Source organism: Choristoneura fumiferana, chromosome 27 (genome assembly GCF_025370935.1).
Source record: "Choristoneura fumiferana chromosome 27, NRCan_CFum_1, whole genome shotgun sequence".
Taxonomy (NCBI): Eukaryota; Metazoa; Arthropoda; class Insecta; order Lepidoptera; family Tortricidae; genus Choristoneura; species Choristoneura fumiferana.
In genome coordinates, this window is record NC_133498.1 from 4,602,136 (window position 1) to 4,616,806 (window position 14,671).

Genomic DNA, 14,671 nt, shown 5'->3' on the forward strand with positions numbered 1-14,671 from the left:
AAACCATGACTCGAAGACTTGGCTCATATGCTTAATTAACTAAAGACTTGGCCTCTATCTGGCCTTACTAAAACTACCAAAAGAAGAAAAAAATACAATTAAGACTTGGCTGTATGGTTTTCAACCTTTGCCTTTGCCCCTAGAGAAAAGAATAATAAATAAAAACAGTCACTGTCACAGTGACATTGAAATCTGTCATCGTTCGTTCGTTCGATACGTACAGTGCTTTGCAATTTGCAATCAAATCAAGCTGATATTTTTTATATTTCAATAAAGCTGTCCTGTACTAGTTGTTAAAAATAAATATCGTATAACTTATTAACATTGATTTCGTGCGTGTGTTGGCAATTTCTTACAGTTCTTTGAACTTAATGAAGGGAAGAAAATGAGTAATATTTATATCCAAGAACCGCCTGCGCTCGGAAAGGTTTGTTGACTTGATTTTTAGAGATATTTATGAAGTTTGTCAAGTGTATGCCTGTGAATCTCTTATGGAGAATATGGAGACAGATTTTCGTCAAAATTTTTATCTTTTTTGTCTTCAATTCGTGCATTTTTCACAGAAATTTGGCAACGTTAAGAAGAAAGAAAAAGAAAAACAATTAGTTATTTATATAATATAAGTTATTAATGATTTCAGGTATTGCTAAAGACAACAGTTGGTGAAATAGATATAGAGCTATGGACCAAAGAAGCTCCGAAAGCTTGCCGAAACTTCATACAACTGTGTCTGGAAGGATACTATAATGGTAGGAAGCTCCTAATAGATAGATAAGAGTAAATAGTTAAAATGTTTATTCTGATTGGTACTGTATACTGGTGGGTGGAATGCCAAAAAATGTACATATCAATGTTTGAAAGGAGAAATTGTCTAAGCAACATTTTTTTAATATAGTGTGTAATTTTACTGATTCCAAATATGTATATAGCTCGTTATCTTAGAAAAAATGTTGCTTAGTCAATTTCTCCTTTCAAGCATCAATATGTAATATGGATATGACTACAGTTGATTTAAAAATAGAGAACATAATTGTCTCTCTTAACTAACCATGTCACTCACAGACAAGCAATATAAGAAATTGCTAAATAATGTACATAGTTTATTTATTGATTCATCATCATTCCAGCTGCCCACTGCTGGGCACAGGCCTCCTCTCAGAATGGGAGGGCTTGAGCCGTAGCTTCCACGTGGGCCCAGTGTGGATTGGGAACTTCACACACACCATTAAATTGCTTCGCAGTAGTGTGCAGGTTTCTTCGCAATGTTTTCCTTCCCCGTAAAGCTCATGGTAAATTTCGAATGTAATTGTGCACATGAATTTCAAAAACTCAGACATGCGAGCCGGGGCTTTAACCCACGATCCTAGGCCAGCACGGCTATATTTATTGATTATCAATTTAAAATCACAAGGAGATGAGATGTTTTCAAATAGTAGTTGATAATTTGCATCCCCAGGAACAATATTTCACAGAGTGGTGCCTGACTTCATAGCCCAAGGGGGAGATCCACATGGGGATGGGACGGGAGGGGAGTCAATATATGGAACCCCGTTTAAAGTAAGTAACCTTTCCATAAAACCATGAAAGATACCTTTGTGGTATCCCCGTAACAATGTTATAAGTTTTACATGTGTGCAATTAATGTATGTAATCCTCGCCCTGGTAATCGAATTCTAAAGATTTTAATCTTAATTTGATTGCTTAGTAACAATATCTCTTGTCCGGGTGAGCGGTTAGTTCCAATGGAGTGCCGAAAAAAGTTTCTCAATGAGGGCTACGGCATAGATGCCGCTAGCATCACTGCTTAAGTGACTAAGTAAGAAACAAACAAGCTGAGATATGAGGTGCATAGGGGAAATTCGTGTCGGTACCGTTGACCATCAGTGGTGTAGCGGTATAGCACGCGGTACGGATTACCGAGGACCTGGGTTCGATTCCCAGTGATGGTCTTATTTTTCTGTTTTTTCTGTGCATCTTTATTTCAGTTTGTATTTTCAACCATGTACAAATACATTTTTGATTTCATTTTTCTGTTACATAGTAACTACACATTGGCGACTCGTGGCATTGAGGTAGCATTTGACGTTTCTGAAAGACTAGATATTTTTCTATATGAGTCAACCAAATGAAACCAATTAGAAAAAGTATTTTCAATCATTGAATATATGATATCCGTGATTGACAATTAACATTTATTGCACTAAAATCATTTCCTTGCTCACCCGCGACCTTACGATAGCTAAGCTTATGCAAAATATGCGTGTTCATGCAGTTCCTCCACCTCCACACTGTAAGAACACACACAAATCACACAAACCCATCTATCACCACCACCACACTACACTGACGCGTTTCGAACTCAACCAGAGCTCATCTTCAGAGTGACACAACCGTACACCATGCTACCAGTTGTTAGACTAACGAACCACGACCACCGTTTTAACTTGTCACTGTAACTCCCCAAGTACCCACATACGTTTTATGAAACAAAACAAAACTACCCACAAATTATTAATAATTTTTTTAAACCATCCTTCAAAACTACCTTGATTTTTATTTATTTACTGTCAAGGCATGTTTTATTAACTACCATTGCTGAAATTAGATCCAAGCCGTAGCAAGGGAGATGAAACTAAATTTACCTGCTCATTAATAATAAACCCCATACTGTTGTATCTAATTATCTCCATGCATTCTAAAACATCGAGACGAAACCCCTTGCCTAGGTGTAGCATTTCATATGTTGGTCGTTTGTCTGATAGAATTTGTGGTATTAAGTGGGCGTGGGTTTTAAGTGGAGAAGAGAAGGTTGGTTAGTGTTTAATGTTTATTTGGGCAAAAAAAATACACTATAAAGAATAAAGGAAAAAAAAATTTTTGTTTATACTTAGTCTTTATTGTACAGAAAGGAAACACAAAAAGGTTACAAAAGAAAGCGCTAAGTACAAAGGCGGACATATCGCTGAAGAGATCTCTGCCAGTCAACTTTTGAGTGGTAGAGAAGAGCAATTAAATAAAGATCGATAAATATAGCAAAACCATTTTTTTATTATTTTCTGATTTGTATTATTTACAGGATGAGTTTCATACTCGTTTGCGGTTCAACCGACGGGGTCTGGTGGCCATGGCCAATGCTGGGAAAGATGACAACGGCTCCCAGTTCTTCATAACTTTAGCTGCCACGCCGGAACTGCAAAACAAACACACCATATTTGGGAAGGTTACTGGTAATTGTCTTGTCAATCCCACAAAAATATAAACATATATATTTTTAAGATTGGTTTTTTGGAATCTTTTTGTATTTTTTATTTCAATTCCAAATTTTTACTTTTACGGTCATCCCGTAAAACCGAAATTGAAAATACAAACTGAAATATAGATGCACAGAAAAAACCAGAAAAATAAGACCATCACTGGGAATCGAACCCAATGCGGTACGGAATACCGAGGACCTGGGTTCGATTCCCAGTGATGGTCTTATTTTTCTGGTTTTTTCTGTGCATCTATATTTCAGTTTGTATTTTCAATTTCGGTTTTACGGGATGACCGTAAAAGTAAAAATTTGGAATTGAAATAAAAAATACAAAAAGATTCCAAAAAACCAATCTTAATTTGATTGCTTAGAAACGATATCTCTTGTCCGGGTGAGCGGTTAGTTCCAAAGGAATGCCGAAAAAAAGTTTGAGGGCTTACGGCATAGATGTCGCTAGCGTCGCTGCTTAAGTGACTAAGTAAGAAACACAAGCTGAGATATGAGATGCATAGGGAAATTCGTGTCGGTACCGTTGACCATCAGTGGTGTAGCGGTATAGCACGCGGTACGGAATACCGAGGACCTGGGTTCGATTCCCAGTGATGGTCTTATTTTTCTGGTTTTTTTCTGTGCATCTATATTTCAGTTTGTATTTTCAATATATATTTTTAATAAGTAGCCTGTATAGTGTCCCACAAATATTATAAAAAAAACACAGTAGGTATAGGTAGTGCCTCTAGATTTTGACATTCACTCATTAATTTCATTGATTCTTCTTTTATACAGTCAGTTCTTCGTGTAGCTGTGTGTGTAATCACACGTGGCACTACCTATATCGTTTATTGACAAAATACAGATTATTTATGTGGTACCAAAATGCACTAATATATACGGTAAACGCACATGGCAGTATATTTTACCAAGTATACTTAATGAGTTACCATCTGACCCCTGTAATAAGATATGTGCCAAACCAGTTAGATGTAAGCAAATTGTTAAAGCTGCTGTTGGCGTGCATTGTGCTCCGCAACAATAATTTCAAGTCTTTTGAGTGATAGCAGATTAGATTAGATTTATTTATTACCTTTTGAAAAAATACATTATAAACACATGTCAGTTAATTACAAGAAATTCACAAAAGGATCGTCAAATGTATACAAAAATAAATCTTATTACAATTAATTGTCAGCGAGAATCCATACTAATATTATAAATGCGAAAGTAACTCTGTCTGTCTGTCTGTCTGTCTGTTACGCTTTCACGTCGAAACCGCTGAACGGATTTTGATGAAATTTTGTATCGAGACAGTTTAAGCCCCAAGGATCAACATAGGATACTTTTATTCCGATAGAGGGCGCCACTGCGTGATAACCTAGGTCCGCGCAGACGAAGTCGCGGCATAAGCTAGTAAAAAATAAAACTAAATTTAAAATGTCTAGTTAGAATTCAATTCAATAATAATAATTAAAAGCAAAACAAGAATTTACTTAAATCTAAGTCAAATTTATGCAATAGGAATAGGTACTTTAAAAAGGTTAATAGGTACTTTAAAAAATACAACACATGCACTTTAGTTTCCTGTTAACATTAGCGGTCCCCCGACACCGACGACGCTTAGAAAAAAAAAATATTACTAGGTACTTATACTAAATTAACTTAGGCTAATTTTGCGGGAAATCAGCATAGTCCCCGCGGGATAGGGATAAACGGATTCTTCGTACATGAAGTCGCGGGCAACAGCTACGAGTAGGTAGTGCATAATTATTTTTTACTTTTTAGTTGTCTTTTTGGCGGCGTTTCTTTTTGTTTTTTTTTTTATGTCCGCTGGTAGCCGTTCATAAAGCCTAGGGCCCAAGACGGCACTGCTTGCAGTCGCCCGGTCTGGCGGGTTATTCTGCCTGGGATATTGACACGTTTCAACGAATTAATATTTTGGCGTGCAAACATAATAATATCGTAAACGTACTGCGAAGAATGCGTCAATATCCCAAATTTCTTAAATTGGTCCCTGCAAGAGTCCCTAGGCCTTAATCCTGCCATCGTGCGCAGAGCTCGCTTCTGGATTTTAAACACTCTGTCAGAGTCTAGCGTGGCGGATGGCTCGCGTCTGTGATCGAGTTTAGCTCGACATGTCACTGTACCTACTCGGTTTCGGGCGTGAGTTGTCCGTTATGTTGTCATTTACAATGAGTGAGTCTCATGTTAGGGTAATGTTCAAAAATTCAAGTCTGTGTCTGACCCAAGATTTTTCATAAAATAAGCGTTTGACAGCGGCAGATAAACTCTGTTGAGTTAATTATTATGCTTTATAAATAAATAAAAAAATTAAGACCTTTAGGCGCATATAAACTAAACTAACTAACTTAAATGGGATTAGGCCGGGCATATCTGCCGGATGCACCCTCTAAGATGGGCGCACACAGCCACATGGTGGGTGCAAGGCAGACCGAGGCGGAGATGGCGAGACAACCTGGACGCAGAACTGAGCGAGTAGCCGGATGTAGCTCTGAATAGGGAATGTGGGAGGAGGTCAAGAATGGAGGCCTTTGCCCAGCAGTGGCACACATATAAGCTATTAAAAAAAAGGGGCATATAATGTCCAACGGTCACAAAGTCCAGGTCCAAAAAGTGAGTCCATTGTCAAAAAGTTCCATGATGAAAATGTTCTAATCATAGTAAAAGAGAACAAGTAGGTTCACTACGAACAAAAGTACATCGCGCGGCTCAAATGTGTGTGTGGTTGGCGCCGGTACGCACGCATCCGCCACACGCACACACTGATAATTTAAGGAGAATTAAGTTTTCTTTAGTAAGACTGCGCTGCCGTCGGTGCCGTATGTTTCGATTTTAGCTCGCTTGTCTTTGGCTCGCTTCGCGAGATGATCACCTTTTACGGTTGCGTAACTCGTACTTACGTATTTTTTGTATTAGGTGTAATATAAACAATATAGTTATAACTAGTATTATGTGTAGGAAACATGAGTAGTCTGTACACAGTCGCCATCACCACTTCGGCGAATTTATATAGTATTTTTAAATTTAGTACTTATAATAATAATAATAGAGCGGCAAATAATCTTGTTTCTCTAGACACAGATATTAGAGAATTTGCAAATGCATCTACTGCGCGTGACCAAACCCCGACCAAACGTCGGGGTTGGCCCCGCCCCGACCCTCTTTTACCTACATAGCCAAGCGTACGTTAACTTATTCAGTAAATAAGCCGCAACGGGCACTTTTACATGCCATTTTTTAACCCACGACACAAAAAGAGGGGTGTTATAAGTTTGACCGCTATGTGTGTCTGTGTGTGTCTGTCTGTCTGTGGCACCGTAGCTCTTAAACGGGTGGACCGATTTGAATGCGGGTTTTTTATTTAAAAGCAGCCTGTCTAGCGATGGTTCTTAGACATGTTTCATCAAAATCGGTTCAGCCGTTTTTGAGATATCAAACTTTGATGTGACAAAGTTGGGGTTTTTCCAGCTTTTTGTTGGTTAACTACCAGCGCTTTCGGAAAGACCATCATTGCCAAGAAGAATGCGCCGCAAGAAACTTGGCAGAAAGTCATTTTTTTCAAAATAAAATAATTACTTGCTTACAAATAAAAATACTTTAAAACTACAGCATAATATTAAAGGAAAGAATAATAATAATACAGGGATGTATGGGGTCCCTTAGTTACAAAACTAAAACTCAACACTATACCTACTATATCTACGGTCAGTGGAAGTGTAGAATGCTTCCTTGCGTCCTCATAAATTAAAAAATAAACCTCATTTCTGATTTGATCCCTTATATTACCGGGTGAACAGTAGTAGTTAATAATTTTAACATACATTGGCAAATTCCAGGTGAAACCATATACAATGTGTTGAAGCTGACCGAGGGTCTTATAGGCCCGGACGACCGCCCGGAGCATCCTCACAAAATTACCAGCAGTGAAGTGTTAATTAACCCGTTCACTGATATCGAACCCAGGGTGGCTGCTAAGCCGGTGGAGGCACCGAAAAAGAAGAAGAAAGAACGACAGGGAGTCAAGTAAGTTAACACCAACCAAGCAACGTCCACCAACGGGGTGGACGAAGGCCTGGTTAAAGTCGCGGGTTCACGGTGGATGCAAGCCGCTGCCAACCGAAGCAACTGGAGGTCTATGAGGGAGGCCTATGTCCAACAGTGGACGTCCTACGGTTGAGATGATGATGATATCTGGGTCAACTTTTTACTGTATTTTATTCTGTCCCGTAACTCAGGAGACGTAAATGTGGAAGTTTGTAAGTCTGTTTGTTTGTACTCTTCACGTCTAAACCGCTGAACCGATTTAGATGAAATTCGGTAGGTATGCAGATTGTTTGAGTCCCGGGGAAACATATAGGATAGTTTTAATCCCGGAAAATTGTTTAGTTCCCGCAGGATAGCCATAAATAAATTCTACGCCGACAGAGTCCGGGCAACAGCTATTAACAGATGTTAGAGTGACGCTTTGTTCCAGAAACTTCGGTCTGCTCTCGTTCGGCGAAGAGGCGGAGGAGGACGAAGGCGAAGCCCTGGAGTACCGGGGCAAGCCCAAGTCCACTCACGACCTGTTGGAAGACCCCAAGCTTAGCAAGCTGACCGCTGCCGGTACGTATAAAGCCCGGTTTCTACGGCGAGCGGAGCGGACTCATTAATGACTGAGTTTAACGTACCATCAACTAAGTATACCTAGTATATTGTACAACAAGAGAATAAAACGAGCCATTTTAGCCGAGACGTTTATACAGGCACCCGAGCCGGTACGGTGAGGGTGGATGGACACGTCGAGGGGAAAATGGGTTTAATGCTCGATTCACACGCACTATTATATAATTATGTTTTTTAAGTTTTATAGATTTATTTTGATTGATTTGATTGATGTTTACTTTTTTTGATTATTAAATATTTAAATATATAGAAACCTTGGTCATAGTCATAGACAAAGATTTTACTTAATGCGCGGAAGAAATGGAGAGGTGTAATTCTAACCCGACACCACACGAGTTATAAAAAATATAAACTTTTTTGTTTATGGCTGATTGCCTTGGTCTTAGACGAAGATTTTACTTTATGCACTAGAAAAATATCGTGTCTTAGGGGCGGTAAATACGCAAACGAGAGGCTATTAGAGGCCCTAAGTCGAAAACTGAGTCATTTTTAGTTTTTTTTAGGCAGTCGGATATTTATTTTTAATAACCATATTTTTTTATAGAATTAGAAGAACAGAATCAAATTGAAAAGGAACCAACATTAGAAGAAATAAAAGAAAAGAGAGAAGAAACCGCGGCAGCAGTTTCAAGTATTAGAGATAAACTCAAAAAGAGGAGTCCAGAGCGTGAGCGAAGCAACAGTCCGGATAATAAAAGGAGAAAGAGCGAGAGCGAAGAAGAAGAATATTATATTGGGATGGAGAGAGACAAGGAAAGAAGGAAGGAAAGGTAGGGTAAATCGTCAATTACTGGCCACCTTACACTACATTTATATCTTTTCACATCGCTACGCAATACCAGTGACAATACAGTAGATATTACTTTTAAAGTATTGTTTTTCTTTTCTTAGAGACAGAATAAGGAATGAAATAAAACAACTGAAGAAAGAGATGAAAGCGCCTAAAGAAGATAAAAAAGAGGAAGTACCAGAGGAAAAGGAGAGCAAGAAGTTGGAAGAAGATAACGAAATGTACAAGAAGTATATAGAAGAACAGGAGAAATATAAGAAGATGAAGGAAAAATTGCCTAAAAAGGGAGCTGCTAGGTAAGTTACGTTTATGTTTACTCGTATTAAGCAGACATTCGTTCATTGTACAAATGTTTGCACTCAAACAAAAAGAAAATCGAACACCATTGAGCGCGTTGTCAAAAATTTAAAGAAAAAGAAAAATAAAGAAAGTAGGCAAATATTTATTCGTGACAACATGGGGGAACGACGAAATGGTCACAAATCAGCAATCTGGCGGTCTTGCGAAAATGATGACTAAGATATTTTAAAAATGTCCTACCATGTCTTGTTGGTTTGCGTATTCGTGCAAATATGAACGGCTCAGCTTTGCATTTGTCAAATTTAATTTTGATTTACCTAATAATATCAGTATTAATGAAAAAAAAACATCTTTCGACATGCGAACTGCGTGTTTAAAATAAGTGAGTGACAAATTGAAGAATGAAGACAATATATTTCGTACGTCTTTTCAGAAGCAGACGTACGAAAGTCGCAAGAAAACCGTTCAAAAAGAAACCATGGGTCAAGAATTTGTACGAAAATAGGGAATACCCAGATAACTACACGGACTCAAAGTTCTTGGAGGATCTTAGAAAAAACTTATACGTTGAAAAAGTGACTTTACGGCAAGCTGTAGAAGGATCATTCCGCGTTGTTTTGAGACTATCCTTGTGTGTGTTGTATGCTATTTTATTCGTGTACATGTACAACGATTGGGTGCACACAAACACAGTCATCTATGTATCTATAATTGTAACTATAGTCAGTTATATCCTGTATTTGTTTACCGAAGGCAGCGCAATTTTGAGTAATTTTAAAACGGTTTTAGTTTACGTTGTCATAGGTTACCTAGTGTCACCAGTTTTACATACTTTGACAGATACTGTCAGCACTGACACTATTTACGCTTGGGCTGTCATAATGATGTTGACGCATTTGATTTTCTTTGACTACAGCGTGCCAGTGGCTTTGGTGTCAAATTCTTTGTCAATAAACGCTGCCATATTTGCCTCTGTGTGTTTAGTGTCACGTCTGTCGACACCGTTCGATGCTTTCGTGCTTTTGACAGTTTCTGTCATTTTCTTCGTGCTAAGCCCACAGTTGTTCAAAGTGTTGTTAAGAACTAGATTGTTTTTAATATCTTGCATTTTAGTTTTGTGTTTAGCTCTGGTTTGTTTGTATTCCGTGTCGGTGACTTTGTTGTTTTATTTTGTCATTTTGGTGTTAATTTTGACAGTTTACTGTCCAGTCATGTTTGTCAGATGGCAGAAGTATAAGGATAATATTTATGGGCCTTGGGACGAGGCAATTATCAACGATTCGGATGACTTAGACGAGTGTTTAAATGATATTAGGTAAATTTATGTTTAACTAAGTTCTTCTAAGTAAAGCCCTGTGACAGCTGTCAATTTATGATTAACCAAGTTCTTCTAAGTAAAGCCCTGTGACAGCTGTCAATTTATGTTTAAAGAAAGAAAGAAAAGAAAAAATACATTTATTCACAACACAAGACACAACAATAGTAATTAAGTACAAATAGACAACACGTAGGAAAGTATGTGTCATTGCGGTTGTGAATAGGACACTGGCTCAGCATAATGCTGAAGCGTTAATAATAAACACCCCAGCGCTGATTTTCAGCCAGCACCGTTGGTGACCCTCGGACCGCTACAAAGATATACTACACAGTTTTAATACTATACATAAGACTACATAAATAGATAATTTGTAAACAATGAAACATATTATTCATTTTATGGCTTTGAAAGACATTAACATTAGTACATAAACATAATTATTATAACTATTATACACTCACTTGCCAAATATACAACACCGTTAGGTACGCGAGCTAAAAGGAAACATGAAATTAACAACCGAAACAAAAAGAAGTTTTGTGTAATAGTGCTGGAACCAAGTTCTTCTAAGTAAAGCCCTGTGACAGCTGTCAATTTCATGCATTATTTTATTAAGTTCACGAAATTGAAGACTCAACTCAAGCTATATTGATCCCATCATAAATAGTAACAAGAAAGCTGATTTTGAAGATTAGACTACCGTGAGACTCATTTTTAATGAATTAAACCCGGATAACCCACGTCGTAAATCGAGTTTAGCGACATATTTCAGGCTAATTCGCAGCCCTCCTGCGGCGGCTGCTGCAAAACGCGCACTGCGCGCCAATGGCGGACCAAGAGTTTTTGAGGCCCGGGGCGATCTTTAATTTTGCACCCTCCAGATTTGAATGTTTACTGAATGGAAAAAATCAAATTTTAGTCAATATTTTACCACGTGAACACCACGTAAACATTTACAAGCGAAGCGACATCCGTCACGCAAGAAATTTTTTTTTTTTCGTTGCTTGCCAATGCCAAACCGGGGCCCCCCTAGGCTGCCACTGCTGCGCGCCACCGCTCGGCCATTAGCCAAAAACATGGTTGTATGTATAGTATGTATGGTTAGTATTATTATTAGACTATTGAAAAATTATTTAAGCGGATTTAATATTTTCATGTAAAAACAGTTTTCATATGAATAAATATAATTTAAAATTTAAAGTCGTTTATTTTATTATTGATAATTGAATTATACGGACTGAATTTTTGCACGTGATACATACAAAATTAGTGTTTGAAGCGCAGTTAATGCTTAACAATATATAACACATTTACTCATTTGGCACGCAGCACGGAATGCTGAGGACCTTGGTTCGATTCCCAGCGCTGATCTCTTTTTCTGAGTTTTTTCTGTGCATCCATGTTTCAGTTTGTATTTTCGTTGGATTTCACGGGATGACCGTAAAAGTAACAAATTTGGAGTTGAAATAAAAAATACTCCAAAAACCCGTGAAAGAAATGAGAGTGAAATGAAGCCGTGGTGGCGTAGTGGTTTGACCTATCGCCTCTCAAGCAGAGGGTCGTGGGTTCAAACCCCGGCTCGCACCTCTGAGCATGCAAACAATAAAAACCACATGATTTTGTTCAGCTGTGAAACTTATGAAGCAAAATAAAGCGATCACCTTAATCTAAAAGTTAAAAATAAGTTTACTCGTTTTTGGGCTTCTTGTTTAAGAAATCTTTTACTTATAGAATAAACACACAGTTCTCAGAGCCAAGCATATAGTTTTTTCTTAAACATTTTAATCGGGAGTTCCTTTATGTCTTTGGGAAGTTCGTTGTATAGCTTTATACACATAAAGTAGGGGCTGCGAGTTCACACACACATTTGTACATTGGGAGTTGGTACATTTGTATTAAACTTGTTGTCTTTTACAGCTTTAAAAAATCCTCGTTTGTTGCAGAGAAAGCTTCACGCTGGATCTTTTAGCAAAGTTCAAGAATAAGTTGCACGCCATAAAGGAGAAGGCACTAATGCCCGCTCCGCCGGGGGGGTCGGAGCCTAAAGGGGGGGAGGAGGATGAGGACCTGAATTCTGACGACTGGTATGTATCACTAGTGTTTACCCCTGGCTTTCCACGGATAAATCATTAAATACAGCAGTTGAATTGACATTGCGAGATTTCACAAAACTCCCTTTTTTTTTATTTTTTTTTATTTGACTGGATGGCAAACGAGCAAATGGGTCTCCTGATGGTAAGAGATCACCACCGCCCATAAACATCTGCAACACCAGGGGTATTGCAGACGCGTTGCCAACCTAGAGGCCTAAGATGGGATACCTCACGTGCCAGTAATTTCACCGGCTGTCTTACTCTCCACGCCGAAACACAACAGTGCAAGCACTGCTGCTTCACGGCAGGATTAGCGAGCAAGATGGTGGTAGCAATCCGGGCGGACCTTGCACAAGGTCCTACCACCTGCAAATTTTCCCTTGGGAATTCCCGAAAATTTGCATCATGTGTTTCATTGATTGATATAACAACAATTGATATAATGCAACAAGTGATATAATTTTCATTTGATATAATGTAATTTATCTTAAAAACCAAATTGTTATTAATTCGATTTGATGTACTTTGGGTTAGGTTAGGTTAGGTTTATTTTATAAAAAAGTTCTGTAAAGCTCCCATCCTTTCAAATTATATCAAATGTTGTTATACCGATCATTACACACCCGTTATTCCAGATGTCCAGCTATCTACATACCAAATTTCACCCAAATCCGTCTAGCCGTTTTTAGCGTGAAGAAGAATTAAAAACACACACCCCCCCCCCCCCACACACACAAAGATCGCAAGATCTAAAGGCTGCGTTTCCACCAGAGATGTGCGAGAATGGAGAGCGCCACAGTTCGCGTACCTACTTTACGCAATTTTTTTTCCAACCGCATGGTCATCCTATAGAAAACTATAGGTTAGGTTAAGTTTGTTTTATAACGATTCTGAACAATTATTGGATTCAGAGAAAAAAGAGTTGACAAACGATCATTCTGACAACTGTATGCAGGTGGTAGGACCTTGTGCAAGGTCCGCCCGGATTGCTACCACCATCTTGCTCGCCAATCCTGCCGTGAAGCAGCAGTGCTTGCACTGTTGTGTTTCGGCGTGGAGAGTAAGACAGCCGGTGAAATTACTGGCACTTGAGGTATCCCATCTTAGGCCTCTAGGTTGGCTACGCATCTGCAATACCCAGATGTTTATAGGCGGTGGTGATCTCTTACCATCAGGCCCTATACTAAAAAGTGCAAAACTCAAACTTCGTATCTTGCTGTCCCGCTAACGGTCGCTAACATTATTTAACACGAGACGAGAGTGAGAGAGTACAAAACGAACTTAGATTTTTGAATTTCGTAGTAAATCCCCAGTTTTTTGAAATTGAAATTGAAATATTTTTCAGTCTTAGTGTAAACAGCTCAGTGGATCGAGGATAGTTAAATTAAGCGTTTTTATTGGTACATCCCTCCCAACACATCCTCTCACATACCCCTAACTGGTGTCCATCCATCCCAGCCTATATACGTCCCACTGCTGGGCACAGGCCTCCTCTCAGAACAAGAGGGCTTGGGCCATAGTTCCCACGCGGGCCCAGTGCGGATTGGGAACTTCACACGCACCATTGAATCGCTTCGCAGGATAGTGCAGGTTTCCTCACGATGTTTTCCTTCACCGCAAAGCTCGTGGTTAATTTCAAATGTAATTCCGCACATGATTTTCGAAAAACTCAGAGGTGCGAGCCGGGGTTTGAACCCATGACCCTCTGCTTGAGAGGCGATAGGTCAAACCACTAGGCCACCACGGCTTATTCCTACCTGGTGTAAACGCAGCCTAATCCCGTCTATTGGTCCTTCTAATGGCATCTTTTGGTTTCTCTATGACCAATTTATTTTCAATATCCTAGGCTCGGCCACACGCTACGTTTCGAAGAAAAAGGTCCCTCTTAGCAAGAGACGCTTCGACGAAGGGAGACGATTGGTTCGACATCTATGACCCCCGCAACCCGATCAACAAGAGAAAGAGAGAGAAGACCGAGAAGAAGAGTAAGAAATAGACAATAAATGAATTCGATGTGAGTTTCGTTTTTTTTTTATCTCTGTGCAGGACGCCCTTAGTTACAGACATTTTTAGGATTCCGTACCCAAAGGGTGCCAACGGTACCCTGTTACTAAGACTCCGCTGTCTGTCTGTCCGTCCGTCTGTTACAGGGCTTATCTCTTGAGCTGTACTAGTTAGACACTTGAAACATTCACAGATTATGTATTACTGTAGAGTAAAACATTAAAGGGGGTACG

At 39.0% G+C, this 14,671-nt stretch overlaps 1 protein-coding gene across 2 annotated transcripts; it reads left to right on the top strand.

Moving 5' to 3' along the window:
• The first annotated feature begins 200 nt into the window (after positions 1–200).
• LOC141443414 (spliceosome-associated protein CWC27 homolog) lies at positions 201–14,452 on the top strand. Of its 2 annotated transcripts, XM_074108677.1 has the most exons (10): positions 201–427; positions 641–749; positions 1,457–1,557; positions 3,077–3,227; positions 7,105–7,291; positions 7,743–7,873; positions 8,478–8,703; positions 8,825–9,019; positions 12,285–12,425; positions 14,281–14,452. In XM_074108677.1, the coding sequence occupies exons 1-10, from the start codon at positions 386–388 to the stop codon at positions 14,321–14,323; spliced, it is 1,326 nt and encodes a 441-aa protein (XP_073964778.1). In that variant the 5' UTR covers positions 201–385; the 3' UTR covers positions 14,324–14,452. The 2 variants fall into 2 exon arrangements, with proteins under 2 accessions (XP_073964778.1, XP_073964777.1); XM_074108676.1 differs by lacking the exons at positions 12,285–12,425; positions 14,281–14,452 and adding an exon at positions 9,457–10,467.
• The last annotated feature ends 219 nt before the right edge of the window (positions 14,453–14,671 follow it).

Coding starts and splice junctions, on each gene's coding strand:
- LOC141443414 (XM_074108676.1), top strand. CDS start 386: ATGAGTAATATTTATATCCAAGAACCGCCTGCGCTCGGAAAG. Junction 428..640: donor AACCGCCTGCGCTCGGAAAG/GTTTGTTGACTT, acceptor TAATGATTTCAG/GTATTGCTAAAGACAACAGT. Junction 3,228..7,104: donor CATATTTGGGAAGGTTACTG/GTAATTGTCTTG, acceptor GGCAAATTCCAG/GTGAAACCATATACAATGTG.